General features: G+C 37.1%; 1 protein-coding gene across 1 annotated transcript in view; it reads right to left on the bottom strand.

Annotated features, from left to right (window-relative positions):
- Positions 1–603: 603 nt before the first annotated feature.
- The window catches only part of nsg2 (neuronal vesicle trafficking associated 2), a 32,931-nt gene continuing 5,967 nt past the window's right edge, over positions 604–27,567 (bottom strand). The window contains exons 4-5 of the mRNA XM_019098250.2: positions 2,413–2,523; positions 604–1,741 (exon numbers count right to left, since the gene is read on the bottom strand). Of these exons, the coding sequence (XP_018953795.1) occupies positions 1,550–1,741; positions 2,413–2,523 (303 nt within the window). The 3' untranslated portion in view covers positions 604–1,549. The remainder of the gene's footprint in view (positions 1,742–2,412; positions 2,524–27,567) is intronic.

Genomic DNA, 27,567 nt, shown 5'->3' with positions numbered 1-27,567 from the left:
CGATAAAAGTGAATAGAATATAGGACTATCTCAGAATGAACAAACAGCATAACAGTACAGTGCACTTCTGGACTACGGTAGTACGCTCTGTTTTTCAGGTGATGTGTGAAATCAAACAGACCATACCAAATAAAGTCATATGACAGCAAATTATATCCATTCTTTCGTTCTTTCTTTCTTTTCAGATGTCTGTGTTTTTCCTAAAATTTCTTTGATGACTTGCCCTTGTGAAAAAAAGTATACTTACTAAACTAACTGATTTTGGACACTTAATTCCATGTTAATTTAATGCAATTAAATAAAATGTTTTACAGTTTAATGTATATTAAATAAAGTTTGCTGAACTTTGGTGTGTGTTTTAACCCACTTAATGTATTATTTAAATGGTATTGTTTTAATGCTGTAGGATTATAGGATTGGAATGGTTTTAATGTTGTGCGTGTGTGAGTATGTTGCAGAAGTTCTCTTATCCAAAACAAATTTCTCCTAAGGGAGACAATAAATACTACATTGAACCTTGATTTTATTACACACACACACACACTGCTAATCCACTATTCAACAAGACCCAAAAGACGCAATAAGAGCCAAAAGACACAACAATTGAACACCTTGTTATATCTTTATTACTTTGAACCTAAAGGATACACAATCAAAAATACTCAAGGCTTTGCTACATCCCAACTAACAACAGCACAAGATTTCAAAAATCCTTTTTTTTCTGACAACAAATATAAAAATGGAAAAAGAGCAAACTTGTGACCAAACAGCAGAAAATCAAGCTTTGGCAGGAATTCAGATGAGACATTTCACCAAATCATCTCAGGAGTCCATGGTTTCGCCTCTGGTTAAATGCAAGCATAGACACCAGCTAAAGCAAGTCGCAAAACTCTAAACACCTCCAACCACTGAGAAACAGTGAGAATATTACAATGTGTCTGACGAACATACACACCATGGGTAATTGCTCTCATGAGTTATTTACATCGAGGTTCAAAGTAGGAACCATAACATTCTGTACATGTACAATTTGTTCTTTTGCCATTTTATTGATGGCCTATTATCAATATTTCATTAACATGTTGTAATAGGTTGTACATAAAAATGAGTCTAACAAGTAGGGTGTCTGTTTTCATAATCTAATGTGAGCATGTATGTATATTTTCTGCCGTTTCAGAAATAAAAGCACAAAACTCTCTGTTTTATCATGCCTTTCAAGATTGTTGTTACCTAACTACATAAGGGGCTTATGGGTATTCTGCTTTCAAAATGGGTCATTGACACTCACAGACATTGTGGAAAAACCGTTCGATGAGATTGCAGAGTCATGCCTTTGTACAAACAATAGTTAAGTATTAAATACTAAAAAATGTACAACAAAATTAAATAATAATAAATAAATGAATATAAGATTGAAACTACGCAGCTAAAAAATTAAACACATGACATAAAAAAAAACAAATGAGCTGATGGAAATATTGGGGAATTGGGGAATTGCATGATGCAGGTGAACATAATAACAACTCTTTAAAAAGCAGTGTGGGGAATCTCATTGGCTGTCTGTGTTGGGAGGTTTGACGTCATGCTGGGCACTTCCAGCGGGAAGCCATGGAGAAACGGAGCGGGAGGTGGTCTGCTTGGCCATGCTGTAGTGGCTGATGATGGTGTAAAAGCGGCCGCGGCTATTGGTGTCCTGGGCGGTGTAGTAGGCCTCCAGTGAGGCAGGGATGCAGCGCTTGTGCTGTTGGAAAAGTTGGGAATATGTAACATTAGAGCTATGAATTCTGACTCCAAATTTGTTGTCAGCATATGAACATTATTATTATTTCAGTTTTATTCTTTCAATGCTTGAACATGACAAATGTGCATCACACACATCTCTATTATTTTGTTATCTTCATACATTAATGTAGTAATTATTTATTTATCTTTATATGTAATCTCATAATTACTTCATATGTGTTTGAAATATGGTTAAAATGCACTATATTTATGGTAAACTAAAATATACTTTAGAGTTATTTCTGCTGAAACTGTAATTATTCATCTGTAATGAGGAAGTTGCAATTTAGTACATTGAAAAATATTAACTTTAAAAGCAACATCGAGTAACCTACTACAGTTAAAACTATAATCAAGAAAGATGATTACTGAAAAATTATTTAAAATGGACTTAAAAGTAAAAGTTTTAATTTGACATTATTACAATGCACACTTTTAAAAAGAGTACCTATATTCATTAAAATGTACAATGTGGCATAATGAGTGGAATAATGAGTGTATAGTTGGCTAATGACTGTAAAAATATTTTTCAAAGATATTTGTTGCACAAGTGAAGTGTTTTATTTAGCTCTGACATGTTGTAGTTTAATAAATGAAGAACATGAAGAAGTTTTGTGTTCATCTACTTACCTTATACACAAAGCCATCAGGGCAGGTGTGGTCATAGGTAAAGGCTTTGTACACCACCAGAAACACTATACAGGCCAGAAAGGCCAAGGCCAGTACGATGAGGATGCTCACCTGTACAAGTAAAAAAGAGACGCAAAGTACATTACTGTGCCCTTCTAGCAAGTCTTCAAGATTGACACTTTCCTGTAGCTCAAACAATAGAACATGTTAAGGTCATGAGTCCAATAACTGAAAAGCAAGAAACCAATAAAATGTTATCCTTGAATCCAATGTAAGTCGCTTTGTAATAAAGCGTCTGCCAAATGCATAAATCTAAATCTAGGATCAAATGGTCAATGACATTAGGAACTACAGCTGAATTTGTAAAAAGGTCATAATTGAAAAGACAGTCATGAGAATAGAACAAAATTTAAATAATAATAATAATAATAATAAAAAACTCTGCATATTAAAACTACTCTAGTTCTAATAGAACAAATGGAAAGCTAATGGAATAAGACAAAAATACAGTTATTAAGATTCAGATTCTCAGATGAATTTATATTTGTTTAGATTTTGTGGAAATAAGACAGAATTTAGTAACTGTAACTGTTCAATGTCCATTTTTATATATATTTATTTATTACTAGTTCTATTTTCGCTTTTTTTTTCAAGTCGGATGCATTATACAGTCATAAAACAATATACATTTATGTTGCTCTCACATAATATAATAAATGGGTTCAAAAGTGTGCCGTACATCAACACTACATTGTAGTTACACTACAACTACAAAACAAATGCAAAACAGCTTTCAATTTCAAGCTTTCCGAACCACTGCAAAGGCAAAGACAGAACTGGGGCTAAATAGTCTGATGGAGACAATAGTGTGATCATCTCTCAATAAAGCAGCTCATACAATAAATCTATGTGGTCCAAACTAGAAATCCAATTCTTGACCAGACCAATTTGTCAGAGGTGATTAGTCCTCTAAAAATTCAGGCCACTTTCAGCATTTAAGTCCCAGAAACAGCAAATTGATGTTTTTGAGGATGGACTAATTAGAATTATGCAAATGAAATGAAAGATAAATGACAGAAAACCAGTTAGTGTCTAAATATTTTAGATCTCTCCAAAATACTGAGAAACGTGCTGCAAAAATCAATAAACTCCCATTTTACATCAAAATTACTACAACTGAATCCACAACACTATGGACACTGTTTTTGTGACACTAGAGTAGCCGATTTAGAGAAAACAGAGGGTATATAACCGTGACATTTGTGAACTGGACAGCAACATAAGTGTGCACCAGATGCAAAGACAGTAACATTAAGCAGCCTCCTAAGATATGTACTTTTAGACAAAATCTAAGTCTCACACACACACACACACACACACACACACACACACACTCACATATATATATCATCTCATACCATTAAGAATCTGGGTGTAATATTTGACTCATCACTTACATTTCAATCTCATATTAGTTCTATTTCCAAGACCTCATTTTTCCACCTCTGCAATATTGCCCACCTGCGTCCAACTCTCAGCACCAAAGACACTGAAACTCTCATTTACGCTTTGATAGCCTCTCTTCTCAACAACTGTAACTCTCGTCTCATTGGACTGCCAGCTAAAACTATTACAGTATATTCAAAACTCTGCCGTCAGTGTCATCAATCAAGTCAAAAAGTCTGAACACTTTATCCCTTTACTTTATATTCTACACTGGTTGCCTTTTTCTGTTCGCATTCAGAATAAAATTATTTTGTTATCTTTCAAATGTCTTCATGGACTTGATTCCCATTATTTAACTGAACTGCTGTACTATTATTCATCTTCTCGCTTACTGTACCTCGCTTTCGTCTCAAATCAATGAGTGGTAGATCTTTCAGTGTTGTAGCTCTAAAACTCTGGAATTCTTTTCCACCAACTCTTCACGACACCTTCAATATATCATCATTCAAAACATTTCTTAAAGTATTTCCAGCCTTCTTCTGACTAATGTTCTGCTGTGAAACTTCTGGGTATCTGTGTTGTGCTTCCTGGTTTTGCTGTTAAGTCACTGTGTATTTACTGTATATGTATGCATGTGTATATGTATGTACTGTATACTACCTCATGTATTCTTGAATGAAGCTGTGTTTATGTATTTTCTCCTTGTACAGTGACCTTGAGTTTGGGAAAGGCGCTTTATAAATAAAACATTATTATTATTATAAATCATAAAATCAACTCAACAGCAAAACTGCCAAGAGTAATTTGTGTTGTGTTCTGGCAGATTTGTTTTTCACCACTTTTAAGAAAAACAAGTGAAAAAATCTGCCACAGCCATAAGTCAAAGTACATATTCGAAAATTCGGGAACTAGGATCCCAGACTATCAAATAATATCATAGTGTTTAGAGGGATGATGTTGAACAAAGTTACAACAGTTACAATATCAGAGTAAAACACTGGAAGTGATGTTTCATTCAGTACCGAAAACAATAGATAAAAGTTATAATCTTAATGAAACTATTTTACCCAATAGAGTGCTTCAGGGACGATGTATTGTTGTAGGCTTCCGGTTCCATCGTCCTGAAGTCAATGGGTTTTTTTATAAAATGGTTTTTGTTAAAATGCCTGAAATAAGTTCTGTGGTTCAACACAGGTTGAAGATATTTCTTGTTTCATTCTACAACATAAAGTAAATCAGTAATACCCACTTTGTGATTTTATTTATTTATTTTTTTGTGATTTTTGCTTGTCTTGAAAAAGGCATTTGCTAGCAAGTGACTAAATGTAACACTAAACGTCATCATGCCGAACAAGAAAACTCTGTCCGCTAATCTGCTTTTATAGCCTCATTGTGTTTATACTCAATCTTTCATTTTTCTCCTCTTTTTTTCTTAATAAAGACTGAAAGTTTGTATTTAATCTTCAGAATTCATAAAAGTTGTGTTCATTTGTAACGATTATCATCATGAACAAAACGTAAGAATCACTTTTGTGGGTCACAGACTTTATTTTCTACAATAATCCAAATGCCAATGGAAAAAAAATCATTTTGGGTTGTTATTGAGGGAACCAGTAAGTTCCAGTTTGCACTCTGTATTTGTGTTGTCACATTATTAGATTTTCATGTTGTTAAGTTATCATCATGCTAATGTCAAACCCTATGGAAATCAACTCTACTTGCACTTCACAGTGTGGCCTATAAGAGCATTTCAGATCTGTTACTTGTGAGGATCTATTTCATTTCAGGATATGGAAGCACACAGTTAAGCAGATAACTAGGTAGGAACAACATTACTAGAGATAACTGATGGAAACGAAAAGTGAGGTAAAATGCAAAATACCACAATATCAACTGGATTAATTTTAGAATCATACAACTGTTATCTGTTTTTCTCTCTCTCCGTTTATTAATTCTCTTATCACAGATTAAACAAGTGTACAGTCTGATGTCCTTGGCCAAAATTAGCCCCATTTGTACCATGTTGCTAAGCGGTGGGACTAGCGCCAAAATGGCTGGGTGCCTTTCACGCTTTGAGTAGCATCTAGATTTGAACCACTTTAGTGTTTTAAGCCACCCCCTGATGGGACATTTTCAAAAGAGGGGGGTGGGGGGGAGGTTTCCTGCATGAGATTTGCTGCTATGGTTTCATGGAAAAAGTCTTTAATATAACTTTTTTATTCCACTCTGAGCACCTGCTGCTGTTTGCAGGATAAAAAAAAAAATAATTATTATTTATTAATTTTTACATATTATTAATGCTATTATTAATCTGTCTCCATTAAAATAGTCTGTCATTAAAATAGTTTTTTTTTTTTTTTCATCCCCATCCACAATAAAAAAAAAGACCAGAACTGGCATAACATGAGTTCATTCTTAATTAAATGTCAATGTGTTTGTGGCACACAAGACATACCAGTAACTGCTTTCCTGTTTGTCACTTCCACAAAGTTTATTTAATCATTATTGTTCCCTACCGATGATCCTCAAGGTTGTAGGGTGTTTTGTTGTTGTTTTTCTTGGTCCCCAGTGTTGCTTTTTTGTGGTCAGATTAATCTATGTTCAGAAAACCATAATCCCCAGGGTGGATTTATTCAATAGCTCATCTTCTCTGGAGTGCTGGGAGTATTAATGCTTCATGCTGATTCTGCATGTATAGAGGCTATAGACCTTTATTATAAATAAAATCATAGCATCCAAAGATGTAAAGATGGAAAAAAAAATCTAAACGCCAATATTACACTGATACATGTTAATATACTTTTACCCTTTCCAGCTTAGTCTCACTCCACTGAATGTCTAATGTAATGTTTACTGCATGCAAAATGTAGAAGTACTTTCTCTATCTGGCAAGCTCCATTCTAGTTGGCTCACTACATTTTTTAGGGAGTAAGGATACACTAGGCTTTTAAATAAGTCTGCCTGAAAACAAGGTTCAGTTGTATAAGGTAAATATTATATAATGGATCAAATAATTCCAGGTTTCACCAGAGTTTACCTAGTTTAAATATTTAAAAGACATCCTATGTTTTGTTTAAAGTACTTACTACCAAACTAGACATTCACAAGCACTGTTGGATGGACAAACATCCTGATAACATTGTCTAAACTTATTTTTCATTTGATCAGAAGAAAAAACAACAACATTATAACATCCTGATAAACTTATTTTCATTATTTTTCAGTGTTTTTCTGTACAGTCACTCACAGGAACAGATGTGAAATTATGTAATTCATTTGATCAGAAGAAAAAACAACAACATTATTTTAAGATAAACTCGCTCAAAACGGCATGTAAAAATGGTTCTTAGCCTAAATAACCTGAAATGTTAGTAAAAGGTCTTTTAGGCCATGTCCACACTAATACGGTTTCGTTTGAAAACGCATCTTTTTCTCTCCGTTTTGGCCTTCTGAGACTGCTTTTATCAAGGAAAACTGAGCTTTTTAAAAACGCTCTCCAAAGTGGATAAATTTGAAAACTCGTTTTTGCGTTGTAGTGTGGACTGTGAAAAATGGAGGCTTTTAAAAAGGATGACGCAAGTTTAGTCATGTGACACATATTATACCAATAGATATCCATGTTTATACTGGTATTGTGCACGTTATGTGCTACAGTATGCACTTTCACACTATTGCTATAGATGTGTTACTTTGTACACTCTTCATATCACAGTCTTGCAAAGATGAAAGCAAATTTACTCGCGATCGCAAGTTGCGTTATAGATCAGATGTACAATCGTGAGTGTGTGTGACCTGGTCAGTGAATGGTGAGTTCTTTTCGTAAATAAAATATATAAAATTTCCTGTCAGAAAAACTGCATGAAACCGTTTCATGTCTGTTCCATGTGTATAATCTGCAGTGAGCTTTTTTGAGGCTTTACGCATGCACAGAAAGCGAATTAAACTTTTTCTGATGTTTCTGTGTGGATGAGACACTTTTGGAAAACACTAGTGTGGACAGAGAGCATTTTAAAACGAAAACGCCGTTTTCAAATGTATCTGGAATAATGTAGACGTAGCCTTAATATACAGAAATATCTCCAAGTAACAACAACCAGATGACACAGTGACATTGGTTTTTAACCAATGTTTTGAGTTTGACTATTAATAGCAGACAGTGAGTTTTAGGGAGGAAAAACATTGCTTACTTAATTTACCTTATTTCATAATATAATGACACACCACACACTTTAAAAAATATCATGTTGTTTGATGTTCCTATGGTATACACTATAATCCAATGAACTTTGAAGAATGCTGCGACAGCACCATGTTACATGCCCAAAAAACCTGATATCATGCACCATGTCCAAAAAACAGATCTTCTTTCTTCTCTCCAGACATCAAGAACACTACAAAGATGTGCTGCTGCGTTTTATTTATTTTTTTTTTTTTTCGGTTGAGTCTGTCCAATTTCATATTCGTTTCTCCCCTCTATTGTCTTCTCATCATGCTTATATAACACTCCCTGCCTCTCCACTGCCTTTTAATAAATACTGCATGGCCTTCTCCCACCTGAATGTTCTGCAGTTCAGGTCACCATGTGCCAGCCTCTTTGACTCCATGTTTGAAAGTGTTTCTCCTTGTTAGAACCTTGGTAACGCTTTTGATTGTTCCACGGAGATGCATTTATAATAACCATAATTATGGCACAATTTAATTTCTCTTGTCTATCAGGCACTGTATTCTGATACGCAAGGCCAGGACTGATTTTTTTTTTTTCCCAGATTATAATATGTCTGGCACTTGTTTACCAGCTTTGCTAACTAAATAAGCCATGGCTGTATATAAGGAGATTAACTAAATAATGTCATAAAGGACATGTTTTTTACTGGGCTGAAAATGAGTTCAGATAAACTTAAGTGAACTCCTACTTCTTCTTCATATTTTTTTTTATGGAAGAGACAGATCTGGAACATATTTTTATTGCACCCACATCATTTCATGCTGTGGTCATGTCATGCAAAATGAACAAATCGATATACTCTTGGACACAACAAGTTTAACTTTTTTCTCAAGTAAACCTTACTACCAGGTACTTCTGGTCGGTCCTAGGTCCTTCATATTGGATTTTTTTTTTTTTCAGGAAACTTCTTGGAAGAGGATTCTCTAGGGTTTCATCCTCACTCATTCACACATCGCTCAGTTTTCAGATCTGGAACTGACACTCTTTGCTCCATCTAACCTCTTACTTGGACAACTTTTATGCCCACTGTCATCCAGACACCGCACCACCCCATCATTTCATGTTCTGTGAACATCATGTCTAAAACTCAGGGCTGCAGAGAGGAAATGCCATAAATCAAGAAACTCTACCGACCTCAGTGTGTATCAGTCTCTCCTCTCTTCCTTCTCTGCAAATGTCTTCACTGCTAAAATATCATACTACCACAACAAAATTAACAACTGTTCTGACTCTCGCACACTTTTCAAAATGTTCTCTTCTCTTCTTAGTCCACCTCCTCCTTTATTGACTCTTACAGCCGACGACTTTGCAGTTTTCTTTACAAATAAGACAAGAACCATCAGGGACCAATTCTCCAAACCGCAGACGGATGATAACTTCATAACAACTAATACACACTCTCTCTCCTCCTTCTCTCTACTCTCAGAGATGGACGTTTCCAAACTTATCCTGTCCAGTCATCCTACTACTTGTCCACTTTGATCCTATTCCCACTCACCTCCTTCAAGCGATTTCTTCTTCAGTAATACCTTTACTTACTCACATTATCAACACCTCTCTTCACTCTGGTACAGTTCCCTCAGCATTTAAGCAGGCTCGGGTAAGCCCACTGCTTAAGAAACCATCTCTAAATCCAGCACTTCTAGAAAACTACAGATTGGTATCCCTTTGCACTTCATTACAAAGACACTTGAGCGAGTTGTGTTCAACCAACACTCTATGTTTCTTGTACAGAACAACCTCCTGGACAGCAACCAATCTGTCTTCAAAAGTGGCCACTCAACAGAGACTGCCCTGCTCTCGGTTACTGAAGCCCTGCGACTGGCAAGAGCAGCTTCCAAATCCTCGGTACTCATTTTGCTGGATCTGTCTGCTGCATTTGGACACAGTTAACCACCAGATTCTACTGTCCACCCTCAGAAAGATGGGCATCTCTGGAACCACACTCCTGTGGTTTAAGTCCTACCCCTCAGATAGATCCTTCAGGGTGTCTTAGAGGGATGAAGTTTCTAAGTCAAAGCTTCTTGCTACTGGGGTTCCTCAAGGGTCAGTACTTGGACCACTTCTCTTCTCCATCTACATGACGTCATTTGGATCTGTCATTCAGAAGCATGGCTTTTCCTATCACTGCTATGCTGATGACACTCAACTCTACTTCTCATTCCAACCAGATGATCTTACAGTAGCTGCTCACATTGCAGCCTGTCTGAGTGACATTTCTAGCTGGATGGATGAATGACCATCACCTTCAGCTCAACCTTACTAAGACAGAACTGCTGGTGGTTCCTGCTAACCCATTGTTACATCACAACTACTCTATACAGCTGGGTTCGTCAACCATAACTCCTTCCAGGAGAGCCAAAAACCTAGGAGTTGTGATGGATCATCAGTTAAGCTTCACAGACCATATTGCTACAACGACCCGGTCCTGCAGATTTGCCTTATACAACATTAGGAAGATTAGCCCCTTCCTGTCAGAGCAAGCCACCCAACTTCTTGTCCAAGCTCTTGTTCTCTCCAGACTGGACTATTGTAATGCTCTCCTGGCGGGCCTTCCTGCATGTACTATCAAGCCTCTACAACTGATCCAGAATGCAGCAGCGAGGGTTGTCTTCAATGAGCCAAAAAAAAGCTCATGTTACTCCTCTCCTCATCAGGTTACACTGGCTACCAGTAGCCACTCGCATCAAATTCAAGGTACTGATGCTTGCCTACAGGACGACCACTGGCACGGCACCAATATACCTCAACACACTAGTTCAAACTTATGCGCCCTCCAGAAGCTTGCGTTCTGCAAGTGAACGGCACCTTCTGGTGCCATCCCAAAGAGGTTCAAAATCACTCTCACGGACCTTTTCCTGGACTGTGCCCGGCTGGTGGAATGACCTCCCAATCTCAATTCGAACATCTGAATATTTACTCATTTTCAAAAAACATCTAAAGACTCATCTTTTTCACCAGCACTTGACCAACTAATACTAGCACTTACCTTTTCTTGTCTTTCCTATTCTTGAAAAAAAAAAAAACCTTGCTACGGGTTCTGTGATAGACTAACTGAGACTTGTCATGTCACTTGTATACTGTTGTTGTTCTCTTGTTGGTCTGACTGCTTCTATTGTTCTCATTTGTAAGTCGCTTTGGATAAAAGCGTCTGCTAAATGATTAAATGTAAATGTAAAGTAATGTTTAAATGTTCACCGGTTCCCACCTCCTTCTTGTAACTTTGTTACAGTGTAATATATGTCTTTTTTTGTTTTGTTTTTTTAGTTAATTTATAGTGTAATCTTGTTATAATAGATTTCATAAAATTGGTATCAAAAAAAGTATTTTTCAGGAACCGGTCAAGGTATCGGTATCGGTATCAATACCAACATTTTTTGAACGATACCCAGTCCTAGGAGGGACTGTGTGTGCAGGGATATGAAAGGATGCCTCGAATGGAAGAGATGCTTGCAAACTATCTTTCTCCTGAAGAGGTGTCCTCTCTGATTACTCCACTATTCCCTCCCAAAAAACCTAAGTCACACCACCTTGCTGCTGTACAAACAAGTATTACTCCTTACTCAGTCTCTTGATCAGCTCCGCACCACCCCAGATTTAAAGGGCACCTATTATGCCCCTTTTTTCAAGATGCAATATAAGTCTCAGGTGTTCCCAGAATGTGTATGAAGTTTCAGCTCAATATGCCCCACAGATCAATTATTATATCATTTTGAAAATGCCTATTTTGAGTGGAAGCAGAAACATGCTGTTTTTGAGCTTGTATCTTTAAATGCAAATGAGCTTATTCAATTGTTTTTTGGTTGTGTTGTGTCATTTAAGTGTTCCACTTCTAATCAGTCACCCCCTCTGTCATATTGAGAGGTGTTGGTGTCAACATAGTCACTATGTTAGCACGCTTCCTAAAGATTTATGAGGAATGGGACAGTTGACACAATACAAGTGGATTCTATTGCTTTAGGCATTTCACCTTATCATCTGTAGCCCCCTCCAGTGCAGGAGGTGATAATGCAGCATAGACACACTTCCTTGGTGAACATGGTCAGTGGATTAGACACACTAGTTGGACATCGCGAAGACTATGTCCTGGGGAGCAGAGATATTGTAGAAGGCTATTGTATAGATCACACAGAGTGGCTGAATGCTTAGTACTCAACTCTGGACCTTGGTCTGTAGCATGTTTGTCTGTGCATGATCTTCACAGCTTTGTGGGGCAGGAATATTGTCAGCATGGCGTAACAGGCATCAGTGTTCCCATAGCGTCAATACCGTAATGTAGCCTTGAAGTTCACTCGAAAGTGAACGTCTGAGGGTTATGTATTTAATCTGGTTCCCTGAAATGGGAATGAGATGCTGTGTCGCTTTTGCAATGCTTCAGGCATTGCTGACTTATCATCTTCAGACAATAAAGTCATGCAGGCACCCTTTAATATGCACATGTGACATCACAGAATTGCTGTCTGCCAGTAGAATTTGGTGCATTTCTACACGTACATCAGACAACAGTCACTCTTGAGCATGTTCCCATAGCTCAAGCGTGGCCAACGTCTGTCCTGGAGAGCCACAGTCCTGCAGAGTTTTGCTCCAACCTTGATAAAAACTCACCTGCCTGTAGCTTTCTAGTAATCCTTAGACCTTGATTAGCTTGTTCATGTGTGTTTGATTAGGGTTGGAGCTGAACTCTGCAGGACTGTGACTCTCCAGGACCGACGTTGGCCACCCCGTGTCTCATTCCCATCTCAAGGAACCAGGTTATATACATAACCATAAGACATTTTTTTAAATATACTTTTAAAATTTGGAATACACTACAAGTGCACATTAAATACAATTAAGGCTTTTTCACAAGGGGATATAACCTATGAATCCTGTAAAATGCATTCACCTTTTCTGACCCTTTTCTGACCCTAGCGACACTAACTCTCAGCTCATTGAAAATATGTATTAATATTACATACCTTACTGTGCAATTCACGGCAGTTTCAAAGTGAATGTTCAGGGATTGGCATTAAAATGCACTTTCAATATGTGACCATGGCCAAAATCTAAAGACTAGAAGACTAAAGCAAGACGATGCCACTTTTTCCCCTATGTCAATGCAGTTTAGTAAAAATAAAATTATCAATTGTAATTTTTTTTTTGCAATCAATATGAAAGGAATCTGTCTTAGCATCCCTGTGCTTTCATTATGAGGATTCTGGGATAGTGTACTTGTGGTTCAATGAGACTGCCTTGTTCCTGGCATTGTCCTGCTGCCTCCGCAACTGCAACAATCACCTACAAACACAGCCAGACCACTTTCCACTCCATATGTGTGAGCAGCCCATCCGTCACAGTTTCCTCAGGGGTTCTGAGATTCTCAGTTTCATCTACTTTTGCCGCATAACAATGGTTCTCACAAAGCAGTGTGATGCCAGTCAATAAGTAATTCAATGCATCCCTGAGTTTCAGATGGCGAAAGACTCATTTTCTCAGAGCAACTCTGTTATGAGATGTGTGTCAAGACTAACCACAGAGCATTAAAAAAAGATATCTAGCTTTTATTTTTATTAGATAAATAATACCTCAGACATCTGTTTTCCAAATTACCCTCTCCTCCCGCCCAGAATTGAATTTGAGTGTCTAAGATTAACTGAGAATAAGAGCACAGACATTTTGAGAAAAAAAAAAACAAAACAGTTGTGGGATTTGTAATCTTAAGCTTCATCTGTTCCTAAGCACTTATAGACACACAGCAGTGAAACACGGTGAGGAGAGGCTGGGGAAAATCACAGTGACGCATTAGACATCAAGGGAACAGAAAAGACTAGGGTGTTTATTTAGTATTTCTGAAGTGTCAATGCCAGTCTGTTCCCTCAGAAGGAAATATGGCCTCGCTCTGTTCATTGCCTAAGGCAGCATCTTAAGGACATACCTGATGTGAATGTTGTTCATAAGTTAGACAGCAGATAGCTTATTTTAGAAATGTAAAAGAAAAATCGCATGTCCTTCACAGAGAAGGCAAGCCAGAATGCCAGTGCATAAATTAAATTCAAGATGGCAGATAAGTAAAGAGTTCTATTATATTCAATTTTAAAAGGTATCAATAAAAACTAATCTATGTAATTAAAAATCTATCTATCTATCTATCTATCTATCTATCTATCTATTTATATGTCCCGCTCTCTCTCTCTCTCACTATCAGTTTTGGGAGTAACGTGTTACAAAAGTAACAACATTACAGTAATAAATTACTTTTTCCTGTAACGCAGTAATATACCACATTACTAATTAAATTTGGGTAATATTATACTCGTTACAATCTCGGTAATGCACGTCACAACAACATATTGTAACTAAAAATTAAGTGGTGAATTTACCAACTCTGCTGCTGCTGGAATTCCTCGGTTGAGATGACTGCAAAGATGGATTCTACATCTGTGACATGGACACACTCCCGTTATTTTCATTATTTTATTTTATCTTAATAAATAATTTATTCAAGTCAAATGCAATCTATGTGCGACACCAAACTCTCAACATCAAGAAATAGCATGAGTAACTGGGACTGGTGCCATAAACACTTTTTTTTTTGTACAGTTAACATGCAATACAATTAAGCATACTTTTTTCACAAGGTATAAAACCTATGAATCCTGTAAAACACATTCACCATTTTTGACGTTATAGTGATGCTAGCTCTATAGTGGCTGACCAGATCAATGCAATTATTTCTCATTTACTAGAATATAATTAAAAACACTGTGCCTTGACCAATTAGAATGAGCAAAGGGGCGGGGCAAGTGTAAAATTGTTTACAAGTGGTTGACCAATATATTTATGCCGATTAATTCACATATTTTATTTTATCTTAATAAATAATTTATAAAATATAATATTATATAAAATATTCTCATATTTTCCTATTTTTTCCCAAATCAAAAACATGCTTTGGTCCATGAAGCTAATTGTTCAATCTAATTATGGCCTAATTACCCTGATTATTAAATATTCATAACAAATGTTCTTGAAAAAGCCAAAACAATCTCCGCAACTACTAACACAGAAACACTGTTTGGCAATGTGGCTCTCTACACGGCCAGAAATTCCTTTCCATTTTATGAAAGGAGAAGTGACACAAATGAAATAATTCTCCTCAGGGGTAGGACAAAAAAGTCATGTTCAGCTCCAATTACTGTATCTTACTATGACCCAATTAGGCTTGGTCTCTTTGGAGATACCCAAATTGAAGGGGACAAAAGAACAATCTAAAAGACAAACACTATTTAATCGAAGAAACCATCAGAATATTTAAGGCAAAAGAAAAGAGAGCTGCTGGAAAAAAAAATCCCTTTTGAAGTACTCTTTTATCTTAGAATTCTAAAGACATTTTTGGTTTTACTGAAACAGATGAAACAGCTCTAAGAAATATTAAAAACTGCACAAATCTCATAGTATTTGGTCTTTCAGGGTATCAACTAAGCACTGATTTTCATTTTGGTTGTGCCAATGTTTTAATTGTACCAAAGAGGGTTTATCATGGCTGGGTGAAAGAAGGAATGTTATGGCAATTGTTCATTTTTTAGAGTAAACTTGAGGTAATATTGACACTCATAATGTGAAATAAACACTTGATTAGGTATGCACAGTATATGTATATGCATATCATATCATTCATATACACTACTGCTCAAAGTTACAATTATGTTCAATACTACTCTAAAAGCAGCTCTGGCTATAAAACAGTTTCAGCAAGAGATTTTTCCATGTTTTAATTTATAAACTGAATATGACTGAAAATGCTGAATCCTGAGCCAGATTCATTAGGTTTTCAACTTGAATCAAGACATCCAAATCTATTTATGATTAGGGGTTTAGCAAATGACTGTTCAGTATGTGCCTCAATTTTAAAGTCATGGTTCAATTTGCTTTTAATAGAGCAGAGAGAACACAAAAAGAAAAAAATGATGCCCTGTGCATCTTTTTTTTAACAGGGAAGTTATATATGTCAGTAGTACTGCAGTGTTAATCTAACTTCCTCTCAAGTGTAGTCTACTTGCGATGTGCTAACTGCTTCTCAGATCCAGAGCTAGAAGGCTTCTGTAGGGGGTAATCAACAATATGGCAGAATAACAAGACTGCCTCTCCAGGGCCGTGTATCACACACCAGTGAGCCTGTGGGCATTTTGGCCATTAGCCCTGCTAACAGTGTGTGCTGAAAGACAGAGAAAGAGAGAGGAAATTTGCAGTAGGGAGAGCTGCGCCACTCTACTAATTGCTCCCCAAGCACCCTATAGGTGTATAGGTAAGAGGCTTTTGCTCAAGAGAGGCAACAGTGTCATAGAATAACGTGAGCTCATTTTGCTGTGTAGTCAGATACAGTGAAATGCATGATTTGCCATTCTGCTGGAAATTTACCAACATTGGCAAATTTTCTGGACATGTCCTGTAAATTTGTATCATAACGAAAAAGAAATGAAGGCTCTCAAATGATGTCATATGGCTCCAGAGAATATAGTGTATTTTTTAATCAAACCTTCCTTTTGATTTTAGAGTGAAACATGACAAGGACATTTTCTTGACTCTTTCAGCAAGATTCACTCTCTCGTCTATGAATTAAGTAATAATGTCTGGTATTCAGATGCATCTTTTATCTAGGTTAACAGGCACATATAGGAAGTGTGTGACTCAAGAGAAAGTGATTGGCATTTTGTATTAGATCACACTATAGCGTGGACACAATACAGAATCTTTAGTCCTAGCTCCGTGCGAGCTCACAATGTGTTAACATTATGCTGGACTTGCTCATCTGGTGACTAAAACTCTGTTGCTGAAGTGCAGTGTGTGTGTGTGTGTGTGTGTGTGTGTGTGTGTGCGTGTGTGTGTGTGTGTGTGTGTGTGTGTGTGTGTGTGCGTGTGTGTGTGTGTGTATGTATGATAAATTCTACTATACAGTTCATCTTTAGACATATATTAAATATATCCCTGTTGTCTTGATATGAACAAAAGACTTTCATAACGTGAAGACAAAATCAGCCACTGCAAAATGTGGTGGTACATTTCATTATTTCCATGTTAACAAATGATATATTATTAAGTAATAAAAAATGCATATATACCACACCTCTGACACCAGGCACCATTAATATATATATATATATATATTATATACCATGGGCCAAAAAAAAAATTCCTACAGCTCTCATGCATATATAGACCACACCTCTGACACCAGGCACCATGGGCCAAAAAAAAAATTCCTACAGCTCTCATGCAAAACAACACACTGCCAACTGTCAAAAACATATTATTCTAAAAACCTGACAATCCGATTTATCTACAGTTTAGATCACAACATGCACACAATGAAAAATCCATCAGCACCCAGTAAAAGATGTTTACATGCCGAACAAAGTCAAGGTTATGACACAACTCTAGGAGTGCCAAACAGTTTTTGGTGTAGACATTTATAACCTTATAGTCTGTAACCATCAAAAATTTGTAAAAAAAAAATTAAACAAATAAATAAATAAATAAAAACATATGTGACCTTGCACCATGCTGAGTTATTAGGCCAAGCATGTTAACATGTCTGCAAAGCTATAGACAAAAGAGATGAATGTATGGTCCGTATCTTTTGGTCATTCGATTTTTTGTTAATTTTTGTAAGTAGAAAAATGAAAAACAGCTCCTTTTTCGTTTTTTAATTTTTTGCAAAAAACGAAAATCAAGAATTCGGCTTATTTTTTTCCATTCAGGGGGTAGAAAAATGAAACCACTTGAATACTCGATTTCTACACGTGGGCGGGAATTAAACGCCCCTTTCTGCTGATTGGTCAGACCAAAAAAAAGATCAAACCATGCTGTCATCAGTCCTTCTGCAGTTCCGCGCGGCAGAATAATGCTTTAACTTGGGTATATTCAGAGCTGGGTAGATTACTTACAAATTGTAATTCTAAACCCATTGGTTAAATGCTGTATAGCCACCGAATTAATGACTGATAACTGTGTGAATGTCCACAAACTGGAAGACTTTCTGAGTGTATATAAGCGGTAACTATTTTAGAAAAGGAACATTTAAAAAAAAAAAAAAAAAGAGGAATTAGAGAGAATCAATAAACGATGAATCATTTATTTCTATTGTGTGAATAATATGTAATCTATAAAAAAGTAACTGTAGTCTGATTTAGTCTGACACTTGTGCACTCGCACACAGGAATGAAACACAAGATTTACATAAATGTAATTAATTGCCATTTGGTTTGTTTCTCACCAAACCCTTACTGTATACCTTCAGAACGTTTGGAAATAGCATACGCCCCGAGATGCATATTATTTTATGACAGATTTGCATCCGCTTAAAGAATGAAAAGTGAAAGTCACCGTTCTCTGCCATTAAATGGGTAAGTGCGAGCAGGACATTTTTGTGTGTCTGTTTCGGAAAAAAGAAGGTAGACCTAATAAGCTAGAACAACATCTGACTAGTTACCCTAGTTAAATAAAACAGAAAAACGCGACTACTGTCAAGCACAGACCAGTATTGAAGTGCACAGGAAATATGCAGCAATCTAAACAGTTTATTTAATTAATATTGAGAATTAGTTGATGTTCACCTGGATTTGTTCCTGAAGAGGGGAAATAATTTAATAAGTTGTCATTTATAGTCATATGGTAAAATGCATATTTTTATTTGTGTACATTCAAAATGACTACAAAATGTCGTCCCGTTGAAAAATAAAGAAAACAACAGAATGCACAGCTTTAGCACAAAACATGAACCAATACACAGCTAGTAGGCTGCTTGATGTGCCTATTTTTAAAAATCTACATTAAGGTTATTTGACGTTAAATGCATTATTTAAGTCATTTTAGAATAAATCACAGTATATATCATGATAAAAAGTGACTTTACAGTTTGGAAAATATGGTAGGCTATGAAATCCCCCCCAGCAGCAGCAGAGGACTAGTATTCTGCCGCGAGGAACTGCAGAAGAACTGATGACAGTTTGATCTTTTTTTTTTGTCTGACCAATCAGCAGAAAGGGGCGTTTAATTCCCACCCACGTGTAGAAATCGAATATTCAAGCTGTTTATTCATTTTTCTACCCCTGAAAGAAAAACTACAAATTAAGCCGAATTCTTTATTTCTCCAGCAGTGGTGGAAGGTGAGATTAATCAGAGTTCAAACCAACAAATATTTCTATCTGCAAAGCTATAGACAAAAGAGATGAATGTATTTCTCCAGCAGTGGTGGAAGGTGAGATTAATCAGAGTTCAAACAGAGGAAAAGCCATCTGGTGTCATAAATCATCTCTGTCGTTGTGAACAGAGAACAGCGCGTCCCGCAGGAGTTCAAATACACTGTCGCATTTTAACATGACAAATGACTCCAGTACAGCTTTTCATTCAACTCTAACAACGTTTCTGACTTCACAGAATATGACAACAGCAGATACAAGATATGTGTGATGTAATACTGGCCATTTTAAGACAAACTGGTTAACGTTGAGAATTCTAGGCAAAGTGTCCAACATCAATATGGGTTTTTCAGTGATAGAATCTTAAATGGATTGTTCACCCAAAAATGAAAATTCTGTCACCATTACCAGAGGCGGACAGAGTACACAGCTTCATTACTTGAGTAAAAGTACAGATACCCCCTGCTAAATTTTACTCAAGTACAAGTAAAAGTACTACAGTCAGATGTCTACTTAAGTTAAAGTACTGAAGTACTTGTTTTTAAAAGTGCTTGAGTATCAAGAGTACAAGAGTACATTTTCTAAATATTGCATTACTACTGCCACAGTGCTTACATTTATGTACAGAAACGTTCTACATGGAGTTATGAAAAATTGTAATGTTAATACCTTGGAGAATGTAAAAGGAATTGAAAGTAAATCAAGTCATTTTCATCTTTTTACCATGTTGCTTTATTTAACATTTCTCACTTGCGCACAATGGCAACGCTCTGACAAACCTCTGCTAGAGTTTTAAAGGGTTAGTTCACCCAAATATTAAAATTATGTCATTAATGACGGTATAATACGGTATACTGTCCATGTCCAGAAAGGTAATAAAAACATCATCAAAGTAGTCCATGTGACATCAGAGGGTCCGTTAGAATTTATTGAAGCATCGAAAATACATTTTGCTCCAAAAATAACAAACATTACGACTTTATTCAGGATTGTCTTCTCTTCCGTGTCTGTTACGACCCCAGAAGACAATCCTGAACCACTGTGACGCCGCTGACGCCGCCGTGTTTTCTTTGTTATTGGGCGCACCAGAAAACACGTCAGCAGCGTCGTACGTCAACAGTCACAGCAGTCGCGTTCACAACAGACCCGGAAGAGAAGACAATCCTGAATAAAAGCGTAATTTTTGTTAATTTTGGAGCAAAATGTATTTTCGATGCTTCAATAAATTCTAACGGACCCTCTGATGTCACATGGACTACTTTGATAATGTTTTTATTACCTTTCTGGACGTGGACAGTATACAGTACATACATTTTCAATGGAGGGTCAGAAAGCTCTCGGAATAAATCTAAAATATCTTAAACTGTGTTCCGAAGATGAACGGAGGTCTTACGGGTTTGGAACGACTTGAGGGTGAGTCATTAATGACATAATTTTAATATTTGGGTGAACTAACCCTTTAATGGAATTTTTGCACCCACATTTGAACCTGACTGTGTTAAACACACCGCATACTCAAGAACATCAAAGCAAATGCTCAGCTTACATTAATGTGTAATATCAGAAAAGAAAATTCAGCTAAGAATTGTGTGAACGTGAGTTTCTCTGTTTTTTCATCAATCAAATCAATAAACCTAAATCAGCAAAGAAGGCAATATAGCAATATTCTGACACACCTCTGAACCTGACCGTGTTATACACGCAGCATAGAAGAGAAAATAATAATGATTAAAGAAAATCAGCTAATCAGCTGTGTTTAGGTCAGCGTACAAAGAAGGAAAAATAAAATTCAGCTCATTTGAGTGACAGTATTAAGCCCCTTCCTCTCAAAGACATACAGGCAAAGGCAGGAGAAAATACTTTCAGCTGAATAACACCATTCTCACACATATGTGTGACAACTCTGTGTGTGTGTGTACTGTACTTCAATTCAATCAGATGTCTTGAAGTCTTTGGCGGATAGCTGAATGTGATTGCTGATAGGCTGTGTCCCAATCAGTGGCGCCTGCACAATCCAATCACGTTTGAGAGGGAAACAACACATTTCCGAGATTTTTCTTTTTTTCCGTCGCACAAATTTTTTATCGGATAGCCGTTTCGTCCACACGGAATCCGGCGTTTTGTTAGAGTGAAACCGATGTTTTTTGAAACCGGGTCCCAGAGTGGATACATTTGAAAACGCCACCTTTGTGTTTTCGTCTGGACGGCGAATCCGTATATTTTCTGAAATGAAGAAGTCATCAGCCCACGTCTCGCCCTAATCAGCCACCGCTACGTCACGTAATAGCAACAAAAACATGAACAAACACTGAACGATTGTCTTTTTATTAACTAACATTAACACAAATTAATAAATTAATTGTTCCATGTTCGTTTGTGTACCACGCGCAAGGTTTATGAGCATAGTCCAAGTCTTCTTCTCCGTTTTTAGTGTATCTCTGTGGCAGAATTACAGCGCCACGTGTTGGTCTGGCATGTTTACTACATCGGTTTGCGGTTTCGTGTGGACGCGGATATTTCTTGAGATGAGGGAAAAAAAGATCGGACTGGGGTAAGCTCCGTCTCCGTGTGGACGGGGCCGAAGAAGTAACGGGTACTTACGGTTATGGATAGAAATGTAGCATAGTAAAGAGTACAATATTTGCCTCTCAAATGTACTTGAGTAAAGTCATGAGTACTCCCCAAAAATGATACTCGAGTAAAGTACAGATCCCTCAAAATTGTACTTAAGTACTGTACTCAAGTAAATGTACTCCGTTACTGTCCGGCTCTGACCATTACTCACCCTCATGTCAATCTTTCTTCTGTGTAAGAAAAAAAGCAACAATTTGAAGAACCATTCCATTGTTAAGAATACTTTTACACTACTTTCATGTCCTTTTTGAAGCTTGAAACTTTTGGTTAAAAAAATGGAACACATGAAAGCGAGTTCCATGACAGGATTTTAATTATTGTAAATCAAATATTTAGTAACATTCTACATATTTTTTGGTTGGCAGTGTAGTGGAGACAACAAGTTAAAACCGGGGGCTTAGTGTTTCCAAGCAAACGATTTGTCAAATTCAATGAATGGCCATCATCTGTAGGGGGGCGATACAAGCAATTCAGCATAGCATGGTCTCCTGAATTCAGGGTGGGTGAAGTTTGTCTCTGTCTCCTGGCACTCCCACATGATTGGGTACTTTATTTTGTCATCGAGCGAATGGCCAGTGACAATTTACTGCATGACTAGGGAGAATGGATTGGCAGTGTTATACAAAAGTGGACTTTTTGCCCTCAAATGCATCTCTCTGCATGGCAGTCTACTTTCTGTCAATGACAGGATGAGTTACACTGCACCAACAAAGGGATTTCAGCTTGAACGCTTGCAGAATTTCACATAAAAAAAAGTTCTTTAAAGTGACTGAAGACATTTGCTAAATGTTCTTTAAGGAAAGCACAGATTTAAATAAAAATTCCAGTAAATATCACCTTGTTGCACATGTACCACCATGGCGTTATTGGAGTACCATGGTACATAAATATGGCAATCAACTGGGTTCACACTAAACAAAAGGTAACAAAAAGTACCATGGTATTACCATGGACTTTTGGGTATGTATTACGGTAACAGTAGTGTTATTTGAATTATCTTGGAGTACCATGCAAATTTCATGGTTATGAAAGTGGCAAGCAATTGTCTTCAAACTAGCTTGGATTTCCAAGATGGCGCCAGTGTACCTGTCAGCATGCCGTCTCTCACTGTCTGTTGTACCTGTTGCACCTGCTCGTCTGGCATCTGTACTGTTTTTACTTTCCATGGTGGCGCACTAGTGTCGTGTAGACTTAGTGTTGACCTATGATCGCCAAGTTTTGCTCAACATCAAAAACTATATGGGAGCTCATCCATTTTGTCCTGCTCTGTATTCTCGCTTTCAATCCTCATTCAACCAACCCGCGTTAGAGTGCGCTCGCCGGTTACCTTGCTGCGTTCCTCTTGTAAAGAAGCGCCGCAGAAAGAGGGGTAATCGTGGTGGTGTTCGAGTGAGAATCAGATGGACAATTGCCTCCTCCAAACAATCAGCAGAGTTTCCCTTGGATACTTTAAACTTGGAAGGACTTCACTTGACGCAACGCTCATGGGATTATAGATATGCTTTTCATTTGCCTATTTTCCCGGACTTCTCTCGCTCGTCAGTCTGCTCTGCCCCTCCGCTATCACGGATTCGCCACAGAGGAATAAACTGTTCAAATCTTCGCCAACTGGATTTTGTTCAAATGGATCTCCTTACCTGAATCTCATCTGAATATGGCTCTATTAAATGCTAGGTCTGTGTGCAACAAAACTTTTATTTTAAACGACTTTTCTACCAGTCATGATTTGGATATTTTATTTTTGACAGAGACTTGGGCCAGTGCTGATGAATCAACAGTCTTCGAGGAACTCTGTCCACCTACCTATAGTTTTATTAGTATCCCAAGGTCTGCTGGCAAGGGCGGTGGGGTTGCTATGGTTTTTAAACAGACACTTAACATACGGACAGTTTCCGTTAAGGCTTATTTGCCATTTGAGGTTCAGTGTGCCGTGTTAGAATCTACTTCTTCCACTTTTCTACTTCTTCCACTATTCTGTGCCTTGATTTATAGGCCACCTAACCTGAACAGTGCTTTTATTAGCGATTTTTCTGAATTTATAACTTTTATCTTGCCTTTGTATGATCGTATGTTAATTTTAGGTGACTTTAATGTACATTTATGCTGCCCAGGTCGACCCTTTGTTGCTGAATTTTGTAATGTCTTGGATTCCTTTGGTGTAAGTCAACACATAAATCAAGCAACACATGTCCTTGATCATACTCTCAACCTTATATTGTCATATGGGACACGTTGATAATGTTAATATTGAAAATGCTTTCTTCTCTGATCACAAGCCAATTGTTTTTAATATCCCTGCTGTAAGCTCTGCTGTGTTAACTAAGCCTATTGGCTACTACTCCCGTTTTATAAACTCACTTACTGCTTCTGAGTTTAGTGAATGTTATCTAGCTAATGCTGTTGAATCATCTATCTTAAATGCTGCCGAGTTTTCCTCTGGGCCAGATGAATTGATTACTTTATTTTATACATTTTGTTCTAACATTTTAGATGCCATTCCACCCTTCAAGCTGAAACAACCAAAGCAAAAATCTTATTACTGGCTTGATGATAATACTCGTTCTCTCAGACAGGCCTGTCGTAAAGCGGAGTGGAGATGGAAGCATGATCTTTTAACTGTGTCCTTTGAGATTTTTAAAGACTGTTTGTTCAAGTTTCAGCATGCTGCAAAATTGGCTAGATCAAGGTATTTTTCTGATTTAATTGCTACACATCTTCATAGGCCTAAGATTTTATTTACCACGATTAATTCAATAATTAATCCGAGTTGCCAATTTCATGGGGAACCCAAGGCTGAACTTTGTGAGAAATTTTTAAAGTTTTTTTCTGACAAAGTGATAGCCATCCGTTCTTCCTTCACTCTACAGTTCCCAGATCTGACTTTGAATTCATTGGCTACTCCGGTATGCTTTTATCGTTTTCAACATGTTTCTTGAAAGGATCTGGGTGATCTGGTCAACCAAATGAAAATAACTTCCACATCACTTGATGTCCTTCCCTCAGAGATTATAAAAGCATCTTTCTCTGAAATTGGCCCCAGTATCCAAGTGTTGATAATTTCATTTTTGGAATCTGGGTTAGTGCCACATTGCTTTAAGCATGCTGTTGTTCAACCTTTGCTTAAGAAACAGGGTTTGGATGAGGGTTCTTTAAATAATTATCGTCCTGTCTCTAAGCTGTCTTTCTTGTCAAAGTTGTTAGAGAAAGTTTTGCAATCACAATTGATCTTGTTTTTAAATTCAGCAAATTTATTGGAACCTTTCCAATCTGGCTTCACTACTTATCATAGCACAGAGTCTGCTTTGTTAAAGGTATCTAATGATATTTTACTTGCAGTTAATGCTGGTAAAAATGCTGTTTTAATGCTACTAGATCTTACAGCTGCATCTGACACAGTTGATCATGATGTACTTCTTTGGCGTTTAGAGCATTTGATTGGTATCAAGGGTATCGCCTTACAGTGGATCACTTCATATTTTAGAGACAGTTCCTTTTCTGTATCATTGGGCAAATTTTTCTCTTCTTCAGCTCCTATTATTAGTGGTGTCCCTCAGGGTTCCATTTTGGGGCCGCTCCTCTTTAACTTATATATGCGTCCATTAGGGAATATTATTAAAGGGCACAATGTTTCATTTCATCTATACGCTGATGATACCCAGTTGTATATTCCATTGAAAGCTGCTGATTCCATTCAGTTGTTGGACTGTCTTGATGATGATAAAAAATAACTTTCTCCAAATTAATGAAGACAAAACTGAAATTATTGTTTTTGGTCCCCCGAAATTGAGAAACGGGCTTATTAAGAAACTTGGCAATCATTTCCCCTCAGTTTCTTCTCAGGTCAGGAACCTTGGTGTAATCTTAGACTCTGAATTATGCTTAACCAAGCAAATAAATTTGGTTGTTAAAAATAGTTTTTATCAATTACGGATTATTTCTAAACTTAAATCATTCTTGTCATTTCAAGATTTGGAGAAGGTCATTCATGCTTTTATCACATCGCGTTTAGATTATCGCAACTCCTTGTATTTGGGCCTTCCTCAGTCAACCATTTCTCGCTTCCAGATTTTTCAAAATGCAGCTGCAAGTATGTTAACTAGAGCAAAGAAATTTGGCCATGTCACCTCGATCTTAACTCCATCACTCCATTGGCTCCCAGTCCATTTCAGGATTCAGTTTAAAATTCTTTTGTTGGTTTAAAAGCTCTTAATGATCAACCCCCCTCTTATTTAAAAGATCTTATTATCCCACATTCATCTAGTAGATCCTTAAGGTCTGCTGATCAGTATCTTTATATGTCCCTCGATCACGTTTAAAAACCAAGGGCGACAGAGCTTTTTCAGTTGCTGCCCCTCGCTTATGGAATCAGTTGCCACTGGATATTCACCTTGCACCTTCTATTATCATTTTTAAAAAGAGGCTGAAAACATATCTTTTCTCCCAGGTGTTTTAATCTAATCTTAGTACTGTGTTTTTTTTTTTTTAGTATATTGTCTTCCATGTTGTTTTATACTTATTTTATTTTTATTTATTTATTTATTTTAATACTCTGTTCAGCACTTTGGTCAGCTATGCTGTGTTTAAATGTGCTATATAAATAAAATTTACTTACTTACTAGCAAAAATAAAAACAGCCATGATATTACCATGGTTTTTGGGCATTGCATCATGTTATTACCATGTAAATCTGACTAGCTGCTACCAGTAGAGCAGTCTTTTTCACCCTCTTTTTTATTTCTTGTTCCCTCCCATTTTCTCTCTGGAGATTGTAAAATGCTAGGCTAAACAAGAGCCGAAGGGCCTAGGCAGTGCAGTGTTGGTGTGCCAGGATGTGAGTAGTCCTTCCAGTGAACACGTCTCCCGCTCACCCAACCCCTCTCCTTCATTCTTATTCTGCTTCTCTCCCAGAGATGCCAAGACTGACGGGGCAGCATTTCAGCTCAATGTCCTCTATTTTTTTTATCCTGTCTTCCCGTTCCTCATGTCTGTTGTCGGCTTGACATCCATTCAGCTATGGGATGTGTGTCTGAACTGAGGAATGTGCAGCCATGTCTAAGGATTAGCTGGGTATTTGTTTTGCATTGCGTGTGAGAATTTGTGTCTTTGTGTGTGCAAACACTCTCCATTAAGAAGCTTTATTATTTTCAGGCAGATTATTAATTGGTTTGCAGCACTGCCTGAAGGTGCTGCAGGGTTGTATTCCTGGAGTTTCACAAGTTATCCTTTCTAAGAATGTGTGTGCTTGTCTGACTGTAACATCAGTATTTTAAAAGCTTATTGAGCACAAATGTAAAAATCTAAATGTAAATCTGAATGTAAAAGCAATCCATTTTGGTAACGTTTCTGATTTTGCAACCAATGCTACATGGACATGGAAAAAGAATATAAACCAGCAAGATTTTTGTTGCTATGTTGTTGCTAGCTTGTGTTCGTGGTTGTTAGCATATTGCAATTCAGTTGTTAGGAGCCTACGTGGTTGCCTATTGCCCCAAGCTAAAAGTGCCCAGCAAATTCACAAAAAAAGTGTAATCAAATGTATTTGATTTTGATGCAGTATTTACACTGAAGCTCGCAGTTGGCTATGGTAAGGGGCATGACATTTCCCGACCAGGCACCAAGTGCTGTAAATCACAACGCACACTGCCCCAGCTAACCAATAACAACACAGACTGG

Source organism: Cyprinus carpio, chromosome A21, assembly GCF_018340385.1.
Source record: "Cyprinus carpio isolate SPL01 chromosome A21, ASM1834038v1, whole genome shotgun sequence".
NCBI lineage: Eukaryota > Metazoa > Chordata > Actinopteri > Cypriniformes > Cyprinidae > Cyprinus > Cyprinus carpio.
The sequence above is the reverse complement of the archived record's forward strand: the minus strand, read 5'-3'. Positions and strand labels throughout refer to the sequence as shown.